The sequence below is a fragment of the Myodes glareolus genome, chromosome 17 (genome assembly GCF_982192425.1).
Source record: "Myodes glareolus chromosome 17, mMyoGla1.1, whole genome shotgun sequence".
NCBI lineage: Eukaryota > Metazoa > Chordata > Mammalia > Rodentia > Cricetidae > Myodes > Myodes glareolus.
The window spans coordinates 31,171,794-31,192,227 of record NC_142042.1 but is presented as its reverse complement, the minus strand read 5'-3'; the positions used below and the strand labels follow the sequence as shown (position 1 = coordinate 31,192,227).

Below are 20,434 nucleotides of genomic sequence, written 5' to 3'. Positions count from 1 at the left end.
TTTGTCCATAGTATGTAGGTGTTCTGTCCCCCTCTGATTATCACAGGAATTTGGGTGTCATCTTTTGCAAAGAACTAATCTGCCTCCAGTTTTCTCATTATTTCTTTACAGCTGTAGTTTAAGCTTCAATATAAGTGATGTCAGAACATGTAAACAAAAGTAGTGTCCGCATATTATAGTAGATTGACCTCCACACCACCAGTGTGTGTGTGTGTGTGTGTGTGTGTGTGTGTGTGTGTGTGTTTTAAATGATCTACAAGGTAGGACAGGCAGAGTTTATCTTGAAGAAGTCCCTAAATCATTCTTTCTTAGCTGGCCATTTCTCACTTACGTTGTCATGCCCATCCTGACTCATGAGCATCTGTTTTTCCCTAGGTTTTGCTGGCACACCTGGCTATCTTTCTCCAGAAGTTCTGCGTAAAGATCCTTATGGAAAACCAGTGGATATGTGGGCATGCGGTAAGCAATTGTATTTTCAAGCAAATTTTGTAATGGACCCATGTCTCAGTCAATTTGGGTGCAGTGATAAAACATGAAAGACTGACTGACTTAAACAACTAAAAAGTATTTGTAATGATTCTAGAAGCTGGACAGCCTATGGTCATGGTGTCCATGACTTGCTGTCTAGTAAGGGTGTACTTCTGAAATCATAGATGTCCATCTTTTCTGTGAGGACACACATGGTAAAGGGGCCTTTCTCAGAAGAGCTTGCTCTGAGTCCTCTACCAAAGGCTTCACTATTGACTTCATCACAGTAGCAATGAGGAATTCAGCATGGGAGCTGGGGGAAGGCGCCAATGCAGAGCTGTTAGGCTTGAACTCAGGATGCCTCAAACTTTAGGGCCCTAAAAGATTCATGGATAGGTGGGTAAGGGATAGATCTTTGCTTTTTATGAAGTCTGGAGTGGGCAGGTTGACACTTCTCTGGTGACTACAGTGCTGTATCGAGGAACCCTGAGGACAGAGATGCAGAGAGCCTTGTTTGTAATGTTACACACTTACTCTCCTGAGCCACTCAGTCCCTCAAAAGAAACTATCTGCCTAGGATGCTTGGTAACAAGTAACTGAAAGAGAGTAAACCTTGAACATAGTGAGTGAATGAAGTCTAATTCCAGCCATAACCTGTCCAGCCCTAATTTAAAACGAAACTAAACATCTGAGGCAGACCCAGCCACACACTGGCGAGAACTGCAGCATCATTTCTTAGAGTAAATCTCTATGTGTTGACTCATTCTTCAAAGAGACGGAGGACTGGAATAAGAGGATGCTGCTAGTTGTTCTGAACTGTTTTCTAAGCCAGTGTCCTGTCTCCTTTGTCCTCTCTAAAAACAAGTATGAACTGCTAATAACATTCAGTAATAGCGCTCTGTAGGCTTGTTTCAGTGCCGTGTTTGCCCACAAACCTGGAAGACGTTGATTAAAAATTGATTCATAGGTTCTGAAAATATCTTTCTCGGTTCAGTTTTAGTTTAGTTTGTGTTGGAATGATAAACTATACCATACTCCATTCCTTGTCAGATTTCAGATTCCCATCACTAACAGCAACTTGATATTGAATGCAAACCAGTGGGATCCTGTGTGTTCTGAGTTCCCTCCGTAACCAAAAAGGCAGCTACAAGGAGCTGGATTTTTGTCTTGCCTGGCTGCCGGTCTTTGGTTCTCACAGGCTCTAATACCTGAGCTTTCCCTGCCCACTTTTTGTTGTAAAAAAAAATATATATTATACCCTCATAGAGTTGTGGGAGGGCCAGACAAGGCACATATTAAGGGAAAATGTTTTATGGTGTCTAAAGCAGTGTGAAGTGCAAACGCATCATTTTTCTTTGGATTTAGAAGTGACACTTACTCAAAGACTAAGGTCTTGGCTATACCCCAAACACTCTCTCCCCCTGCCTTCCTAAAGCTATTTTCTAAGGTGAACTCTAAGGTGCCTGTGGAGAGAGCTGCTTCAAACTGTTCCTATCCATGTCTGAATTCTAGGGAGGTCAAAAGCTCAAATATTCCCCTTGTACTGAATTAGCTCTGAGCCTAGATCTGTTTCTGCTGATGAACATTCAGGCAGCCGATTGGACCAAGATTCAGACCGACTGACAATGGCAGGCCTTATGGAGTACTGTCATAGTCTCGAAATATTTTAAGATATAATAGAGTCATATTTTCGTGAAATGCAGGGCTGTGGAGAGGGAAGGTTATGCTCTGATGTTAAACTCTATAAGGACTGTGTGGTGAGTTACTGGTCCAGAACAAGAGGAGAATTATTTCAACATTAGGGTCAGTGTCCCAGTTTTGGGGGTTTTAAAAAGATAGTCTTGGCCACCCACTCTAAATGCTAGTTAGAGACTACTGGATAGAAAAGCACAGTAAGCATATTTAACCAATGTGACCATGCTGACAAAAATGAAAAATGGGGTTATGTGATCCCAGGTCTGTTTGAGGTGTCGGCATGGACTTCAGTTTAAGGAGCAGAAGAACTGTAGCAGGAAGCAACACGGATGCATGGTTGAGAATTCTGGGTCAAAGTGTGTCTCGTTTACTGTCTCGGTTCTGCTTTGGCAGTGGTTGAAGAACTCTTTATTCTTAGAGGGACACGCTGGTCCCATGAACTGCTCCAGGATGCAGTCTGGCTATCATGGATACTTGTCTCCCTTTAGGGGTGGTCTGCCCTACTGGACTTGGCTGCAATTGAAATCCAAGGTAGCTGGAGGTGTACGACAGCAGCTCTGGTTTGTGTGGCTTTGGCCTTGATGAGGAGTCCTCTGGGTTGAGTGTGGCAAGTTGCTAGATAGATATTCCGTGAACAATTAACATACCTGTGAGGAATTAAACAGGACTCTGACCCACAGCACAGAGTAGAGAGAGAAGGGAAGCGATGCAGGCTGTTATCCTGCGTTCAGTTACCTTGTGTGCACAGAGAAGGAGGAGTGGGTGCTTTATAGGAAAAGCAGCCAGTGGTTGGCGCAGGTGTATCAAGCTTTTGGGTGTATGTGCTGTATCAGTAGATACTCATCTCTGGCCTGCCGATCCCATGGAATTCTTCCTTCCTAGTTTTCCTCTAAACTCTGCCTTTTTGGTTCTCCCTCCCTCTTGTCCATTTGGTAGCATATGCCATGCTTAGAAGAACACACACATATCTCTTCAGTGGCTTGCTGTAAGATAGTATGAATTCTTTGTTCTCGTTATCTCAGCCTACCCTTTAAAATGGGGATAACCTAGAGCTTGCCTCATAGCGTTGCCAAGAAGATGTGAGAAGATGCGCTGAATGCATGCTAGTTACTCTTAATATTATTACTAGAAAGTTATTTTTGTTTTTTGTTTTGTTTTGTTTGTTGGAATGAACTTTCTGGATAACTGACGTAACCTCATTTTAGAAACAAATTTTAATCGCTAATTTAACATTACAAACAATTATGATAATTGGTTGAATATTATAATGACCTCATGATTTTCTGGATATCAAATTCTCTCTGTGGATCTCTCCTCCCCTCCCCTTCTTTTTCTCCTCTCTTCTCTCTTTGTCATCTCCCAGGTTTCAACATCTTATTTTCTGTACCCAGAGTCCCCTTCTGCTCTTCTCTGTGCTGTCCTTTGCTGTCTTTTTCTGGCTTTTTGCAAACAGCAGGATGCCTTTGCAATAAGCAAGGTTGCAGCTCAAGCATGAATCTGTACTCAGTTCCCATTTCCTTCAGAGACTATGGACAACCTTTAGTTAGAAATTCAATTAGATACTTTCATAGCACATATTTAAGGAAGTGACCACTACTGTACATAGCATAAACATTATTATTATTGTTAGTAGTAGTAATAGTAGTAGCGGTACACTTCTGGGCCATTGTTTTTGGTTTCAGCTGACTGCTTCACCATTTTATTGTGACCTCTCACTCAGGTGACATGACAGCATATTAAGTGTGCTTTAGTTATAAAATGTCTTCTCCTTGCTTAACTTACTTTTTTCAGCTTATGGCTTACCTTGAGAGTAAACTTTTCATTCATCAGCTCTTGCTTGCCAACTCGTTCTTCTCAAAAGTAGGTACTGTATTGTGTGCTAAGAAATGATGCTAGTCAATTTAAAAAAAAAAACAATTCCGGACACTAAGCTATTATTTCATGTGAACTAAGCTATAAACATTTGCTAAAACAAGGTCTTTGTCATACTAGCGGTTGACACAGAATGAAGTGTCACCCAGTGTGGGCACAGGGGCTGAAGGAAGGCTGTATAGTATTAGAAACATGCACTTATCTGCACTTGGGAATTCTCAAACACTGTCATTACCTTGCTTTTATGATCTCAGAGAGCGGTCTGCCTGATAACTGGTCTTTGAAAGCAATCAGTCCATTAGTGAGATGTAAATTTCAGACACGAAGGAAGCCAGAACATAACACTGTGCTCTGCCATTACCAATACTAAATTGGCTTTAATGATTTTCCTTGTATGAAGTGGCTTCCATAATTCCCTACTGGGATGAGCAAGTGTTTATAGACAGCACTGGATTGTTGGATTTTAGTAGTGCTCCTTCCCCAAAAATTCCTTAAAACTAAAGGAAAGAACAAAGAGGGGGCAAACCTGTAAGCGTAGGCTTACCTTCTAGAATATATTTAGGCTTCTTACAACTTTATCTGTCTCGTTAGATGTCTCTCTGAATGGTCATACAGTATATCAGTGACCGTCACAGAATGTACCATGACATTGGCCAAACCTTTGGACTACTATGTAATATATATTTTCTTTTCTTGCATGGTGAACTGTGTCTGTAGCCACATAACTCCAGGGACATAGCCTTGTCAGGCTTCAGCTGAAATAAACCAACACTGGGCATTCGTTAGTCTGACATGCCAGCCTAGTTGACAGTGTGTTACTACTGTCAGCTCTGTGGCATCCTGACCCTCGAGAGCTTGGCTGTCTCACCGTTTAGCACCATGGTCGCAGTCACCACCCAGGGGTCCTTGCCTTCAAATATAATCTCTACCGCCGTCCTCCCACTCATAACACACAGTGTTTTCTTAAATTTCTCTTAACTGAGTCTGTGTAATTTCTTGAATTTGGTGCCCTTCAAGACATGAACCACAGATTATGCTTAAGTATGACCTGAAGTCTGACCTACACTTCAGTTTTCTGGACCATGCCCCTTAAATACTGGGTAAACCTCTCTGAGGTCATATGATCGATCATATAGTCCCACTCTTGGGTGTATATTCAAAAAGCTTGGAAATAGAGTCTTGAAGAAACGGTGTCTGCCTGTGTTCATAACAGTATTATATCTCCTCAAGGTGGTGAAGATATCTGTTGGCAAGTCTATCGATTAAGCACAAGGTCATACACAACAGAATATTATGTAGCCTTAATATTTATAATTATATAGCCTTAAAAAGAAAGAAAATGTTCTCCCAGGTGCTACCAGATGGATGAACACCAGTGGCATTACCTTAGTAAAATAAAAAAAAAAAAACAGTATAAAAAGAGAAGCCCTGCATGATTCTGTTCAGGTAAAGTTTCTGAAGCAATCTCAGTTACAAAGCCGAAAGAGGAAAAGTTTCCATATTGCAAGACCAAGCCTTCTGGAGACATGCTCTTCTACTTGACACCACCGAACTCCACCCTTGAAAACCATGCATCTAGTTCTTGTACAGCTTCATATTCTGTTTTTAAATATAATGCTTTCCTTTAAAAAAAAAAACTGTGATAGAAAAAGTTTATACGGTAAAGTTCAGGATCTTGCGTTTTCCAAGCTTGCCACCAGATTCTGATGAACACTGCTACATCCGAGTCAGCCAGAGTCTCCTCTGGGACAGCAGCTTTTAGGATTTGTACACAGTACTGCAGAGGCTGCTGGCAGGTGGCATCCAGGTTGCTGGGAGGAAGCAACGTGGAACAGTGTGTAAATGGCACAGATGTAGGACTGACTAAAAGTTTTGAAGGCTGGGAGGCAAAGACGAGGAAGGCAACATGGTGGTTCTAGTAAGGACTCTTCCAAATCACACATTGTCAGCTTCTTGCTCTTATTCTTCAGCTTGTCTTTGACCTTCCTCTAAAGGGCACCAACTCTTTCCCTGAGGTCTCGCTACCTTTCACTTCCAGAAAGCATCACAGAGGGCTTAGGATTTCAACATACAAATCTTTTGAGAGGACTCAGGCATGCAGTCCATTGTATGTCCTCCTTGGTAATCTTGGCCAGATACCTGGACCTTCTATTTAGGGAAATACTGACGTTTATTATTTATCTTTGCCAACCCTATTCCATGGCGTAGATAGTTCTGTCTTCTGAGAAATGGCTTTTATCCTGCTAGCTTTCATGTTGCTACCGCATGTTCAACCCATCATTTCTGTTGAGCACTTTCCATCCTTGAATTGTATGTAGATGTTTTTTCTCTTGTTTTGTTTTGTTTTGTTTTGTTTTGTTTGTTTGTTAAGGGCATTGCATGATCTGTGTGAGCCAGGCTTATCTCTCTGGCTAATTGTGCATGTCTAAATCATCCTGTAGGCACACCGTATAGAGGACTCCACTTGCCAAGATGAAATAGATGTCTTGGATGATTTCTCCCTTAACTTTCCCCAGCTTCTCAGCTTTTCATCCTTTTTTCTTCCATGACAGCAGCCTTTAGAATGTTTGATCATTTGTGTGATTACCGGCTTAATTATTTGTGCTAACATTAGCTTTCATTAAAATAAGTTTGGAACGTTCTTGATAATGTAGGCTTTCTGCCTAATCAGTAATCAGTGCTTCCCCAAACTCTAATTACTCGAGCATCTCTCATCTCCTCCAAGCACAAATTAATACATAAACCAAAGAAAAATAGGCAGCATCATTTGACAATGTTACATGAAACCGATTGTATCTAAAACAGTTCTTAAGCTGTTGATTTTAGAAATATCCAAATATACAAAAGGAAAGAGTAGCACAATGAACAGATGGCCAAGGTTACTTCATCCTACCCTCAATTATTCCCCCATCTGAGATTGTTTTATTCCAAATCTAAAAGTTGTGCCAATATATCTGTACAAAAAAGGAATTCATTTGTAAGTGTAGAAATAATGCAACTTGCTAAAAATTTTATAGTAATAACTAGTATAACCATCTTCACATTTTCCCTGTCACTTTCTTGGTTCACAAGTTTGTTATTAATTTGTTGTCTTTAGTCCCTTTTACCTCCTTTGATATGTAGGTTCCACCATTACGTCTTCCTTCACTCATTTTCAATGCCTTTGTCTCTCCACAGAGCACACGTAAGTGGCCACCCTTACTACTAATATACTGTTTGCCCTCCTATCACTTGCACTAACTGATTCCACATCTTGGTCAAGGAGAGTACAGGAGTATCTTGCCACTCTGGAAGACAAGAAAAAAAGTGACTGGTGTTCACCAGACCTAGTAGTCAAGTTCCTTTCCACCTAGGAAGAAAAGTACCCGCAGGGGGTTTGAAAGTGTTACTCTTGGCAAGCCTGCTAGTAACTCAACCTCTTTCTCTCCTTTCCTTTGTCTGTAAAATGCTATTAGTAGCATATATACCACTATATAGGATGAAATGGAGTAATGCAATAAACAAAGGTGATAAACATTACTTATGAAGAAATTTTATGAGGCACCATTATCATTATGTTACAATTCTGCTAGCCAGTCTTTATTAGATCAGGACTATAAGGAACCATGATTCAGAAGCCCATGGACTCTACTGAACAAATCCAAAGAAGTCTGCAGAATACTTCAAAGAAGCATTGACAATTTCACCTGTTATTCAATAGAACTTTCTTTTCTACACCTTCAAGTCTAAAGCATTTTTTATTTCTAAGATTTATACTATTCTATCAAAAGTCTATTTTTTTGCAGAAACCCCTTTTATCATTTATCAAATGACTAAATCATGCAATGTGTGACTAGACAAAGTTATACTCAACTCAAATACGGAGCCAGTGACAAATGAAAGAAAAAAACTACACCAAAGTCCAAGCTCGTGAACCAGTAAGTTTACTGGTTTGCTACATTAGCATGGATGTCTCAGAAGCATGCGCATCACCAAAAACTCACAAAAGCTGCAGTCCCCAAACTCTGCACCATATGAAGGCGGCTTGAGCAGTGGGAGAGTCTCTGCTCCACAGCAATGCTCACTGCTTAAATAACGTTAGTAAAAGAGGACCTTGGGAATCTTTTAAGTTTTAGGGACTTCGTCATATACTCTTTGTGAGTTGCGTTCTTCCTGACTCTTAAAGAGTCTGCTTCCAGGATGAAGCGTTTTCATACAGAACGTCCTGAGCCTTAGCAAGCCTGCCTGCAGTGTGGAGTGTTTCGGTCTTGAGGAAATTGGTGCACGGTCTGTGTAAAATATGCAGTGACTGCTCCCCCGGGGACAAAAGGCCTCCCTGAGCTCCAGCTACCCAGAGAAGTGATGTCAGATATCAGCTGCATACAAAAGCCCCAAGAAAGAAAAGTCGGAGGCAGAGTGCAAAATACCTCAGCTGTGAGGATGTTTAATCATTTTCTAACATCCTAACTCCATGTTTATAAAAGGAATTTCCAGATACGCCAGACACCGTTGACATTACAAAGCAAACGTTTTTCTTCACTCCTGGAACCGTAGGTGAGAACTAAAACTACCTAAAACGGGCTTCTTTTCCACTGATCCTAGACAAATAAGTATGGTTATTGGTCATCACTGTCACCATCGTCACTGTTGAAGCATCTGCCCCATGAGATAACAAAATAATATGAAAATTAAGTTCATGCACATTAATTCTACAATAGTACAATTTATAGAATAAATTTCCAGTCTTTGTGTAGAAGACATGATAGTTTTTCTTGAATGAATATTATTTAAAATATTTTATTCCCTGCTAGTCACCTTCCCATGACTAGGACAAATTGCTGCAGATAATTAGCTTACAAGGATAACAGGTTTATTTGGGATTAAAGTTCTGGAAGTTGCAGTCCATGCAACAGTGACCTCCAAAGCATTTGGGCCTGCCCGTGGTGAGCATATGGCTAGCTCATGGCCAAAGCACATGGTAGAACAAAACCACTTACCTAATGAACAGAGAGCCAAAGAGGAAGGTGACCAGAATCCAGCATATCCCAGTCACTTGGAGATCTCTCTAAGCCTTACCTCTTAATAATAGTTCCTCAGGGACCAATACTCTACACCTGGGAACATTCAAGATAAAGACCATCTGTTGCAAGAAGAGGGCTGCTTATTTGTCCTGGCCACCCAGAACCAAAATAATCACACAGAAACTATATTAATTAAACCACTGCTTGGCCCATTAGCTCAAACTTCTTATTGAGTAACTTTTACATCTTAGCTTAACCCATTTCTATTAATCTGTATATTGCCACGTGGCAATGGTTTACCGGCAAAGCACGTCTGTCTCCAGCGGTGGATCCATGGTGTTTCTCTCTGACTCTGCTTTCTTCCTCCCAGAATTCAGGACTATCTTCCCTGCCTACCTAAGTTCTGCCCTATCAACAGGCCAGGGCAGGTTCTTTATTCATTAACCAATGAAAGCTGCACATGGACAGAAGGACCTCCCACACCAACCATCATTCTGCCATGTGACTCTATAGAGTGTTATTGTTTGGTTAGCTTTGCATGAATGGATTTGGTTATTTGTCGTTTTGTTTCACAGTTCTGAGGATCAGATCCAGCAGATATTCACACAGATAGACAATAACTCCACCACTGAACTATTGCCAGGCCAAGTCTAGACTCTAAAAATCAATTTCAAACTCTATTCCTATGAAAGTCCCAGGAGATGAAACAGTTTCTTCAAAGCAATTTTAATTCAGTATAAATACATCCAGACTAATTGACAAGAGCAGGGATAGACCTCCTCAACCACGAGTTCGAGAAACCAAGGGACCACAGCCCCCAAGGGGAAGAACATCTGAAGGCCCTGCTCTTCTCCCTTGGCCTTCCCAAGCTTGAGAAAGCAACAAGGGTGGAGCTCACAGGTGAGGCCAAGGGACCTCAGACTTTCCTCTAGAGAAAGAAAAGAAACAAAGCCCTTAGCAGGTTGGAAGTGTGTCAAAAGTAACAGAAGGATATTCGAAGACAAGTGGGACTCGAATTCTGTTTTTAGGAGAGCTGTATTCATATGTGGCTTCAGGTAAAATCCTAAGTCTGCAAGTATATTTTTAAGTTAAAAGTCATATCACATATTGACGATTAGTGCAGTTACTCTTTGTAGATGGGTTCTACATCTGCAGACTCAACCAAGCATACATAAAATATTTGAGGGGAAAAATGCAATCGCATCAGTGACATGCACAGATGTGTTCCTTGCCTCTCAACAGCACAGCACGGCACAGCAACTCTTTCAGAGCATTTGCATTTCTAGGTTAAGAAGCCTATAGATTATTTCAAATACACAGAATTGCATAGATTAGTGAATGCCACAATTCTATTAAACAGACCTGAGCATTCACTCAGGTGATCCTGGAACCAGTCCCCTCTGTGTACCAACAATGCCTTTAGTTGCGTATTTTTTCAATAAATCGCAAATTGTATTACAACTGTGTTCACATGACTTTGGACTTTTCATGCAATTTCACCCTTCCCTTTCCTTTTACCTTCCTATAATGTATGCATCCTTGGTTAATTCTAACTATTTGATAGGAAAAAACTTTTAATATTGAAAACTCATATTATTGAAGAGAAGACAGCTATGTCTTTTTATATATTATCTGCATGCTAAGAGAAACTGGTTATTTAGAGCATGAATTTGTAACCAGGACAGTGCATTCAACAAAGGTCCTCATTGTCAGACAATTAGTAGGAGTAGACAGTAGAAAGTTAAGCATCAACTTGTATAGAATCTATATGGAAAAGAATTAAGGCAGGCAAAAAGTTTGTCCTCCAAAATTAAGGAGTATTCCATCTGTAGGTGTTGTCCTTTCTGCCTCTTTACTTTGTTCCATGGAGTGGATTGACCTCAGGACAGGTCACAGTGTGCCTCTCTGGAGTCATCCCCACTTCCTCGATGTATTAACACCACATCGGTCAGCCACATTTGACTCATTGTCTCTTATGATCTCCCCAGGTGTCATCCTCTACATCTTGCTGGTGGGGTACCCCCCCTTCTGGGATGAAGACCAGCATAGACTGTATCAGCAGATCAAGGCTGGAGCTTATGATGTATGTAATAAGTATTTATACAGCTTTGGATGAGGGTTGGTTGGTTTACTGCCGAGGGCAATGGTTGTTGTTCTTACTTTTTTATATTCTGTCATTTGGCAACCAGTACAAGGTAAATATTTCTTAGCATGTGAAGAACATTTTATCTAATACAAAATATACTTATGTACAAGGAAGATTAACTATGAAAATTGGTTATGATAAGCAATGGATTGGTGTAAAATGTTTATAGTTTCAGATCACAAATTTAAGTCATTGTAACTAAAACTCAAACACATCTTTATTAAGCAAAATAGGCGCTATTATAAGCAATATTTTTGACAGTGAGAAATAAGTTTATTTTTGTTGTATAAAATTCATGTTTTGGAAGTCATTAAATTTTGGGGAAGCATTTCTGCATCCTGTTGCTTGTAGAAGTGTTTTTTAGATGCCTGAAGATGTGTGGTCGGTTGGGTAGAGTCCAGGTGGCTGAGACAGATGAGTTAACACGTCACAGCCCAATTTGTCCAGCTTTTAAAACGTTGTGCCACGTGTGGGGGGTGGGGGTTATCATAAAGAGTAGCATGGCTGTAGGTATCTGGCCAACTTTCTGAGCACACTTCTCAGATGTAATGGTTTCCTGGGGTTCAAGAAGTTGTAGTGGATGTGATTGGCATCAGATGACCAAACAGTGACCACAGCATTATTTATTGATGCAGTTTTGGCCTTGGGGTATGCTTTGGATCTGTTTCTTGGTACAGCCTCTGTCCAGCTGGTTGTTGTGTGCAATCTACCCCTCTTCAAATCACCGTATGATAAGAAATAGCTTCTTGTTGGGTAGAATGAAAGTTGATGACAGTTCAGGATAATTACTCCAGTCAGCACATGGGGCCCATTTATGATCATGGCTGTCTTGCCAGCATTATTTCTAATTAAGTGTTTTAGAAATTCACACATTAATATTTCAGACATGCTCATGTCAAAGCCAGTGAACCAAATTAAAAAAAAATGACAAGCTTTGTCTTGTTATTCTTTTTGTAGCACTAACCATTGGTATGAATTGATCTATTTTTTAAAAATGAGAAAATTTATAAAGCAATACACTAATTGCAGAAATGAGGACTATATTTAGCTTTTCTCTATTTGACTCAGGGTGTGTGTGTGTGTGTGTGTGTGTGTGTGTGTGTTGCTTTTTAAGACAAGATTTCATGCATACCAGCTTATCCTGGAGCTTGAGCTTGCTGTATAACTGAGGCTTCACTGGAAGCCCTGGTCCTCTGCCTCTGCCTCTGCTTTCCAGTGTTGGGATTATAGGCCTGTACCTACATGCCTGGTCTGTGTGTCTGTCTTTACAAACTTCTTACTAATTTCCCTCTTTGAAGTTTCCATCACCAGAATGGGACACAGTGACTCCTGAAGCCAAAGACCTTATCAACAAAATGCTTACCATCAACCCTGCCAAACGCATCACAGCCTCTGAGGCTCTAAAACACCCATGGATCTGTGTAAGTCACTCTCCCCTATGCCCTGGGAGCCAAACCAAAAAGTATACTCTTAGTCGTTTTTAATAGATTTTAAATAATCTTGCAAAAAAAAAAGATGAAGCTTAATGCATTTTTTGTCTCATGGTATTTAAGAAATGAATTTTATGAAAGCCACCATTGCCTATAGCAAACTCAAAACTATATAAATGATTGAACAAATATTTATTGGCAGTAATAGGAATGAATAATTCCCATGGCAATTATTGATTAGACTCATGAATAGGGAATAAGAAAATGATACTGGGTTACTGTATCCTAGAAGGAAAAATTTAAGAGTCCAAATGTTTATCATTAAACAGCTTTAAAAATGTGTGAGGTTTAGAAGCTAGAGTTAGTTATACGTAGTCTGAGTTTCTTGCAGTAGCCCTAATGAAAAACAAATCATAAGGAGATCTAAAAACTCCAATAAGTTCCTAGGGTTGAGAGTCACATGTTTAGGTAATGATATAATGCTAAGCAAATGGAAGGTATTCTAATAGAAATGCAGTGGAAAGCTTACTGAAATGATGATCTGAGGAGTTAATGATCTTCATTTCTGCACCTTCTTTTCGTCGCTGTTTGAGCTCAGTCATTAATAGTTTTTACAAAATCGTTCTTTGTTGTGGGTAGCTCAGTCAGTTAGATCCTTGCAAGTTGCCAGTATGGGTGCAGACGCCCTTAGAAAAGATTGGAGGAGACTCTGTTGTTTTTGATATACTTTATCTATCCTTAAGTTTCTTTCTCCCCTCTTCTTCCAGCAACGTTCTACTGTGGCTTCCATGATGCACAGGCAGGAGACCGTTGACTGCTTGAAGAAATTTAATGCTAGACGGAAATTGAAGGTAAGAAATTTGACATTGTTGTGTGGTGGGGCTGGAAAGGTTGATTTGGTGAGGTGAGGAGAAGAGTACTGTGAGGGAAATTTTACCAGAGCTTTTAGTATCATAGACCTCAACAGTCTGCTGGACGTGAGGGAAACTGGAGTGCTCTCAATCAAGCCCGGGGTGAGAAGTGGGCTGGATGTGGTAGTGTGTGCTGTGGTTTCTCTCCTTGGAGGAAACAGCTGTGCAGTTTGATCTAAATATGACTCAGACCGTTAGAGCTGTCCCAGCATCCTGAGAACCACAGACTAAGGCTCTCAGGAAGCCAAAAGGAAAAAAAAAAAAAGCAAAAAATCTGAAGTCCTGTATCAGAAAATAAAGCCAGGAGATTTGTTAGTCCCTGCTGTGCATTTTTAGGTCAGAGATTTGTAGAGGCAATTATGATCTTGATCTCTGTTTTTTTTGATAGGGTGCCATCTTGACAACTATGCTGGCTACGAGAAATTTTTCAGGTATACATGTTTGAACTCTGCTCTTTGTCTTTGGCCCTTCTCTAGTCTTTGTGTGAGTGTGTCTTTAAAAGAATTTAGAAAGTCTAGTAACTACGGATAGTTACTTCTTTCTCACACACACATATACATACATACATACACACACACACACACACACACACACACACACACACATATATAGAAAGAGAGAGGGAGGGAGGGAAGGAGATAGAGAGAGAGAGAGACTGACTCCTTATACTCCTGTGGCTGTCTGTAGGACTCCATCCAGACTGAATACCCACTTGCCAAATACTGGGATTGCACAAGTTTATGTATGTCTCATTTTAAAGCTGAGCATTTCAAACCTGGAATTTATTATTGATTGATGTTTCATAAATAACTATAAGGGTATTTTTATCTCTGTTTACTATAAGAAATTGCAATAAGAAAGACTTTTAAAATAAAACATTTTGTGGGACCCCATTCTCGTAAGCCTAATTCTTTTTGTGTCTTCACATTCCTTAAGACTAATTACAAGGGCTGAAACTGTCTAATGAGAAATTGCAGGGAACCAACCACATGGGCTCATGGGGATGAAATCCAATAATAGTATTCCTCAAAATGATCACATCAGGGGAGATAGCAGGGAACAAAAAAAAAAAAAAGAGAGAGAGAGAAAGAAAAAGAAAAACTTACATATAAACTAAATTCAGTCAAGATATTTCTCTTCTTTAAAGTGACTCTCCAGAATGGAGACACAGTGTGTGTTACTTCCAGAAAAGTATTTTTAAGTTTTGGAGCCTTCTTTGATAGATTATCTAAAAGCAGTAGCCATCCAAAGTCAAATGTTGGTAAGTGCTAAGCAGACATATATGGAGTAGACTGAAGCAGCAACTAAGCTCAATTTGATAAACTTATAATTTGGGATAGGTCATCAGGTGGTGCATGTCAATCCCAGCACTCAGGGGGCAGAGGAACATGGAACTCGGTGAGTTCAAGGCCAGCCTGCTCTACATAGATAGTTCTAGGCCAACCAGGGTACATAGTGAGACTCTGTTTTTAAAAATAAAAAGAAACCCTTTTAGTTCAGATGTTCAGTCTTAGAACAGTTCTCAAAAGTTGCGTTACTTTTGCTTTTGGATAGTGATGTGCAGCATTTGGCGACCTGTTCTGACTTCGTGTTGCCTAGCCCGGATGTTAAAGTGATAATCAGTCAGCCATCATCATAGGAGTGTCAGACATCCATCAGCCGATTCCTGGTTTATTGCTTAGACCTCTGTTAACAAGTCAGCCCCCCTCCCACTTCCTACTTAGAAACAATGTGAAATGTTAGGCTGGTAAGCAACAATCTCACCAGGCCAGCACAGCGCTACACATTCAGGGGCCGTGCTGCCCAGCTGTTTCATGTTCTGTCTGATGTGCTTGGTCTGACAAGCCATGCCGCTGCCTTTATTAATAACTTGTTTTATAAGTACCTGGTGAACATGATTGACATTTATGTGGGTGAGTTTAATGTCAGTTCATTGAGCATTAACCAATTATGTATATATGACCTTAAACTAAATAGATATTTCACTGTGGCCCAGTGTGAATCACTAGAAATATGCACTAATATATATATCTTGATGGTGAAGAACTGCCTTTTTAAAGATTTTTTTCAGAATTGAGATAACATATTTGGCTGAAGTTTTACATGCAGCCTTAAATGTAAATTAATAGTGCTTACACTCATTTGTAGATGCTATAGTTTACCTCATGTGTTTTTTTTTTCACCAATTCTGCAAACTAAAAACCATGACAAATGTGTGGACTTTGTAATGTCTCTGAATGTTTTTGCATGAAAAAACAAACTTTTTACCCGTCTCTTCTACATCAGCTGAATAGCACGAGACTCTGTTACATCTTCTAGTCCATCCTGTACTTGCATTTTAGTCTCGAGTATGTTCTTCATTCTGTTCATTGCCAAATGTGCTCTTTAAAGTAACCGTCCGTACTGTGTGGTTATAAAGCTGTTTTTATTTCTTCTTTTCTCCCTGAATGTGGAATATATTTCTTGTGAGGTAAGGCAGTAGTCACACAAGGGTTGGCTCTGCATCTCCCAAGCCAGACCGCTTCTTTCCCCCAAATCATTGTCTTCTTTTTGCTTGCCACTTCAATTCAAATTATTCTGTTTGTTTTCTAACTTATTAACTGCCATGGGAGTTCACCAGTGCTCCCTTTTAACTACAGGCAACCAGTACCATAACCAAGGCAACTACTGAATCTCCATTGATAAAAAAAATTAATAGCTTTGTTGCTAAAAAACAGATGACATTAATATTTGTGTCTTTTAAATAAATTTAAAGTGTTGCCAGATTGAAAATTAAAAGGAAAAAAATCACAAAGCAAAGGAATATCAATAAATGAAATGTTTGTGTAGTTTAGTTACTGCTAGGTGGTTCATTTCAAATGTCGTGCTCTGTGTGCTTAAATGACTGTATATTAACATTAAATGGCACTATGTGATTGTCCTCCATATCTGTGAGTGTTCTACACCAGTGTACTAATTATCATTACAGCTTTAACTGGCTGTTCACTGTCTATGTGCACGTTTTTAAAAGGATGCTTTCTAGTTTTAATAGTCCGAAGAAATGTGTTAACAATAGAAGCAACACTTGAGCCCCCTGGGAAAAGGAAGTTTCCTATGAGAGCCTAAACCCTAAAGATTTCATTTCATTTTAGATCTTGTTTTAGATGTTATGTTTTTAATTTTTCAACTCAAATATTTTTGCCTTTGTAATCTGATTTTGAAGGCTAAATGAACACAGAATGCATTTTTTATTATCATATGCTAAGCATTTAAAAAATTTGCTCCTGGTCAATAAGGTACCATTTGATGTTCTATAGATATTTCTATTTTCAATCCAACTGAAGTTGCCTGATTTCAAAAATAAAAGAAGTACATTGTTTAGCCAGAGCAAATTTTTGTGAATGAGATTTCAACCTCTGGAAAGAGGGGCTTCAGTGGCAGAACTGACATGGTCACCAGACATGGCAGGAATGAACATGTAGTGGGTCTGCCGGCTGGTGTCTAGAGACCAAAACCAACTTTCTGGATTATGAAGGATGGTCCAGTGAAAGTTCCAGTATCCTTTTCAGGACCAACAGTAACATAAAGTCCAGTGCGCAACTGGCAAAGTGTTCCGTTTCGTGCCTTGAACTATGTAAGAATTGATCTCTAAATTTGCTGTGGCGAAACCAGAAAAGCGATACTGTATTTCCGTGTTGTGTAAGCTCTTGCTCATCGGTGTGACCTTGAAGGCTTGGTGTATGTTGGTCATAGCTCAGCGAAGGTGGCAGGAGACGATAACTTGATTTGTCATCTCACTGTGGCTTTTTGGACAACTCACTGAGGCAATTTTACTCTCATTTTGCAGCAGCCAAGAGTCTGTTGAAGAAACCTGATGGAGTAAAGGTAAGTTAAATGGCTGTCTCAAACTATCTCTGACTTTCAGATGCTGGAGAGTTTAAATGTTACCTGCAAATTCCAAGTCCGTATAGCATCTGTACTAAAGAAGGTATAGGCTGAAGTACAAGATAGTTTAATCCACAAACATGATTATCATTTATGCTAGCATTCAATCATTTCACTAGATTATATATTGACTAGAAAAAGCAATACCTACTATATAAACTGATGTGTAGGTCTCTCTACTTCTCTACAGTTCCAAGCCACTCTGGTGACCTAAGAAAAACCAAATGCTCTTCTGAGTAATTCTTGAGAAGCCTTCCAAGACCCAGGAACAAACTCAGTTGGCCTGAGAAATCAGGGCATCAGTGACTAAGTGCCCCTATTTGGGAAAAGTTTTTTTTTAAGCCCATAACTTTCTTTGTTTCAGTCATAATTATTAGAAATATATTCAAGGTGACTACCCTGTACAGATACTAAAAAGCCTTCCAAGAAAGATGGCGACAAAATTACTTTCTTCAGTTTCTAGCCAATATAGTACAACTTTCTTTCTAATGATAATATCTTTAATAGAGAGTAGCCTATTTTCATAATAATCTTTGTTATTTTTCCAGAATATCACCTAAATGTCTTGTTAATGGTTTTCTTTCTTTTCCAATGGCAGACGCACACATTCCTCTACAGGTCAACCCTCCTGGGAATTAGTTAATATTCTAACCATTGAACTGAACCCAGTCAGGTGGCCAGTTCATATTGAAAATGTAACATGGAAAATCATTTGTCAGTTGGTTCCTAAATTCAAATGGGGTCATTGCTCTAGCACCCGTTTGTGTGTGATTTGAGAATTTTCAGCGCTGGGGTCACTGTGCCCTGTGCTTGCTAGGTCGCCGTTTTCCATTCTTCAGGCCAACTGTACCTTCCTTCTGCTTATTTTACTCATTTGAGATTCCAATAATGACAGCGGCTATCTGTGTCTTCCACAGTGTGGCACTGGTGGAAATTTCAAGTTTCCAGATGTTTCCCTGTGGTCTTCCTATACTGCTCAGGGCTGGAGAGTTCACAAGTCCAATCGACAGTTATTCCCACTGTTACCCTGATACAAAAACGTTTTGAGAGCAGTTTCCCTCCAGGCAGCTGATAGCACCTCTTCAACAGCAAAATGATTGTGTATTCCATGCTTTGGTCATGCTTTTGTTTTCTCTTCCTTTCTCTTTGACTGGTCAATTCAGAAAAGGAAGTCCAGTTCGAGTGTTCAGATGATGGTGAGGATCTGTGTCCACCAGAGTTCAACTACTGGGAAAAATACACACTTAGAAATGAAACAGTCTCATTTACCTGAGTTAATGGAGTAGAAGAGAGTAAGAGTGTCATAGGTCAGCGCTAATCGGCACGCATAGCATACTCCTCCGCTTTCACATTACATTGTTTTTCTCTGATAGAATTTCTTTAGGTAAATAACAAGTTGAACCCTTATCCGTACTCTGTTAATGAAGTTCATCGTCTGTGAGATCAAAGCCCGATTTTCTCCCTGAAAATAAAGAAGCCAGGACACAGGGACTGTTTACTTGTACAGGAAGAAACGTTGTAGGGTTATCTTTTAATTGATACTCATGAATAAATTCAGATATAACTTAATATACTTGCCATGAGTTTACAAATAATGTGAAAGTGATTTCAGCATGGGCCCATTCTAGCTAAGCTTCTTTGAAAGGAGTATGTGTTAACTGAATGAATACAACACCTTGTTCACACCTCCTGAGAGGAATGCTGTATCATTTCAATATCCGATTGCATTCAGGCTTCAGACAACAAAAATACATTGCTTCCATAATACAAAGTACATAAATTCACATGTACATTTAAAAGACAACTGTGGTTGAACATGGTGCTTGATAACTGACTCTTTAAAAGCTACTTCATCTGGCTTTTACTTAGAAATTAATTGATTATCTTGGAATAATATCATATAGATCTCCAAAGCAGGATGGCGTGTCTGTTTTCGTGTATGAATGTGGACAGCGGTTAGAGTAGCCGTGCACTTTGACTGATAAGTTTGTGTGCGTTTAGATACAAATAAGCCACGTTTTTCACAAGCCGTTCTTAACAGCTATATCCTAGGGAAAGTCTGTCTCCTCTCAAAACAGGAAGAAGGATATTCCAGAGACTTTCTCTCTCATTTGCATCTACTGATAAACCCTCAACCCGTTAAGGACGCGTGGCACTTTAATCACGTGTCCTCTTGGCTGGACAAAACGGGGCTGTGCTTCAAGTACTCTCCCTGAATAGGAAGCCACTTGTGGTCATCCTTCTAATGTCTAATGCACCTTGCAGCAACATGAACACATTCTGGTCCCTCCGTAGCCAGCTCCCTTACATCCTTACCTCCCTTATCTCTTTGGCTGTTGCACACACATCGTGTTCAGTTGACTTAAAGGAAAAAAACTCCAAACTGTTTTTAAAATATAGGCTGGTGGTCTAATCTTTAATAAGTTATCTAGGTAAAGGGAATTTTCAATACTGTCTCTCTTTTTGTGTAATGCAGAGCACTGTTTTGTAGCTTATTGCATAGTGCTCCTACCAGCAACCACACAAAGTGAATGAAAACAAAAGCCAAGCATATACCTGAGTTCATTTCTGTTCCCTTGTGTCTTTCTCTCAGTGACAGCCCCCAAACAGCCTGTAGGCCTAAAGTTAAACTAAAGAGTAAACACAAATAATGACTTGTGTTATAACTTGTAAATAACCATCTGCTATGCAGTCCCGTTCCTCTTTAAGCCCCCAGGTATATTTTCATTCATATTGAAGCTATGGATGGATCCCTTTAGAAAATAATATACAATGCAATTGCCTATATAACTTGATATGCAAAACTGGATGTGAATTTTCTGTTTGATAACCATAATGTAATATGTCATGCATGGGTTTAAAATAATATCGATTATTCCATCTCAGTGTTTTATTCTTTAGTCTCACACTCAACAGAGCTCCAAGCCCCCACATGTCTACACAGAGTCTCCTCTGTGGGCCATTGCCATATTTATCAGTCCCATGAGC

At 39.7% G+C, this 20,434-nt stretch overlaps 1 protein-coding gene across 23 annotated transcripts in view; it reads left to right on the top strand.

The window, feature by feature from the left end:
- The window catches only part of Camk2d (calcium/calmodulin dependent protein kinase II delta), a 255,781-nt gene that overhangs the window by 196,532 nt on the left and 38,815 nt on the right, over nucleotides 1-20,434 (top strand). For 10 of the 23 annotated variants that reach the window (XM_048456686.3, XM_085677741.2, XM_048456682.3 and 7 more), the window contains exons 8-13: nucleotides 376-459; nucleotides 11,024-11,118; nucleotides 12,480-12,602; nucleotides 13,379-13,462; nucleotides 13,911-13,953; nucleotides 17,349-17,386. In XM_048456686.3, the coding sequence (XP_048312643.1) occupies nucleotides 376-459; nucleotides 11,024-11,118; nucleotides 12,480-12,602; nucleotides 13,379-13,462; nucleotides 13,911-13,953; nucleotides 17,349-17,386 (467 nt within the window). Of the gene's footprint in view, nucleotides 1-375; nucleotides 460-11,023; nucleotides 11,119-12,479; nucleotides 12,603-13,378; nucleotides 13,463-13,910; nucleotides 13,954-17,348; nucleotides 17,387-18,609; nucleotides 18,643-20,434 lie in introns of all 23 variants that reach the window. The other 13 variants (XM_048456689.3, XM_085677739.2, XM_048456694.3 and 10 more) reach the window with 3 other exon arrangements.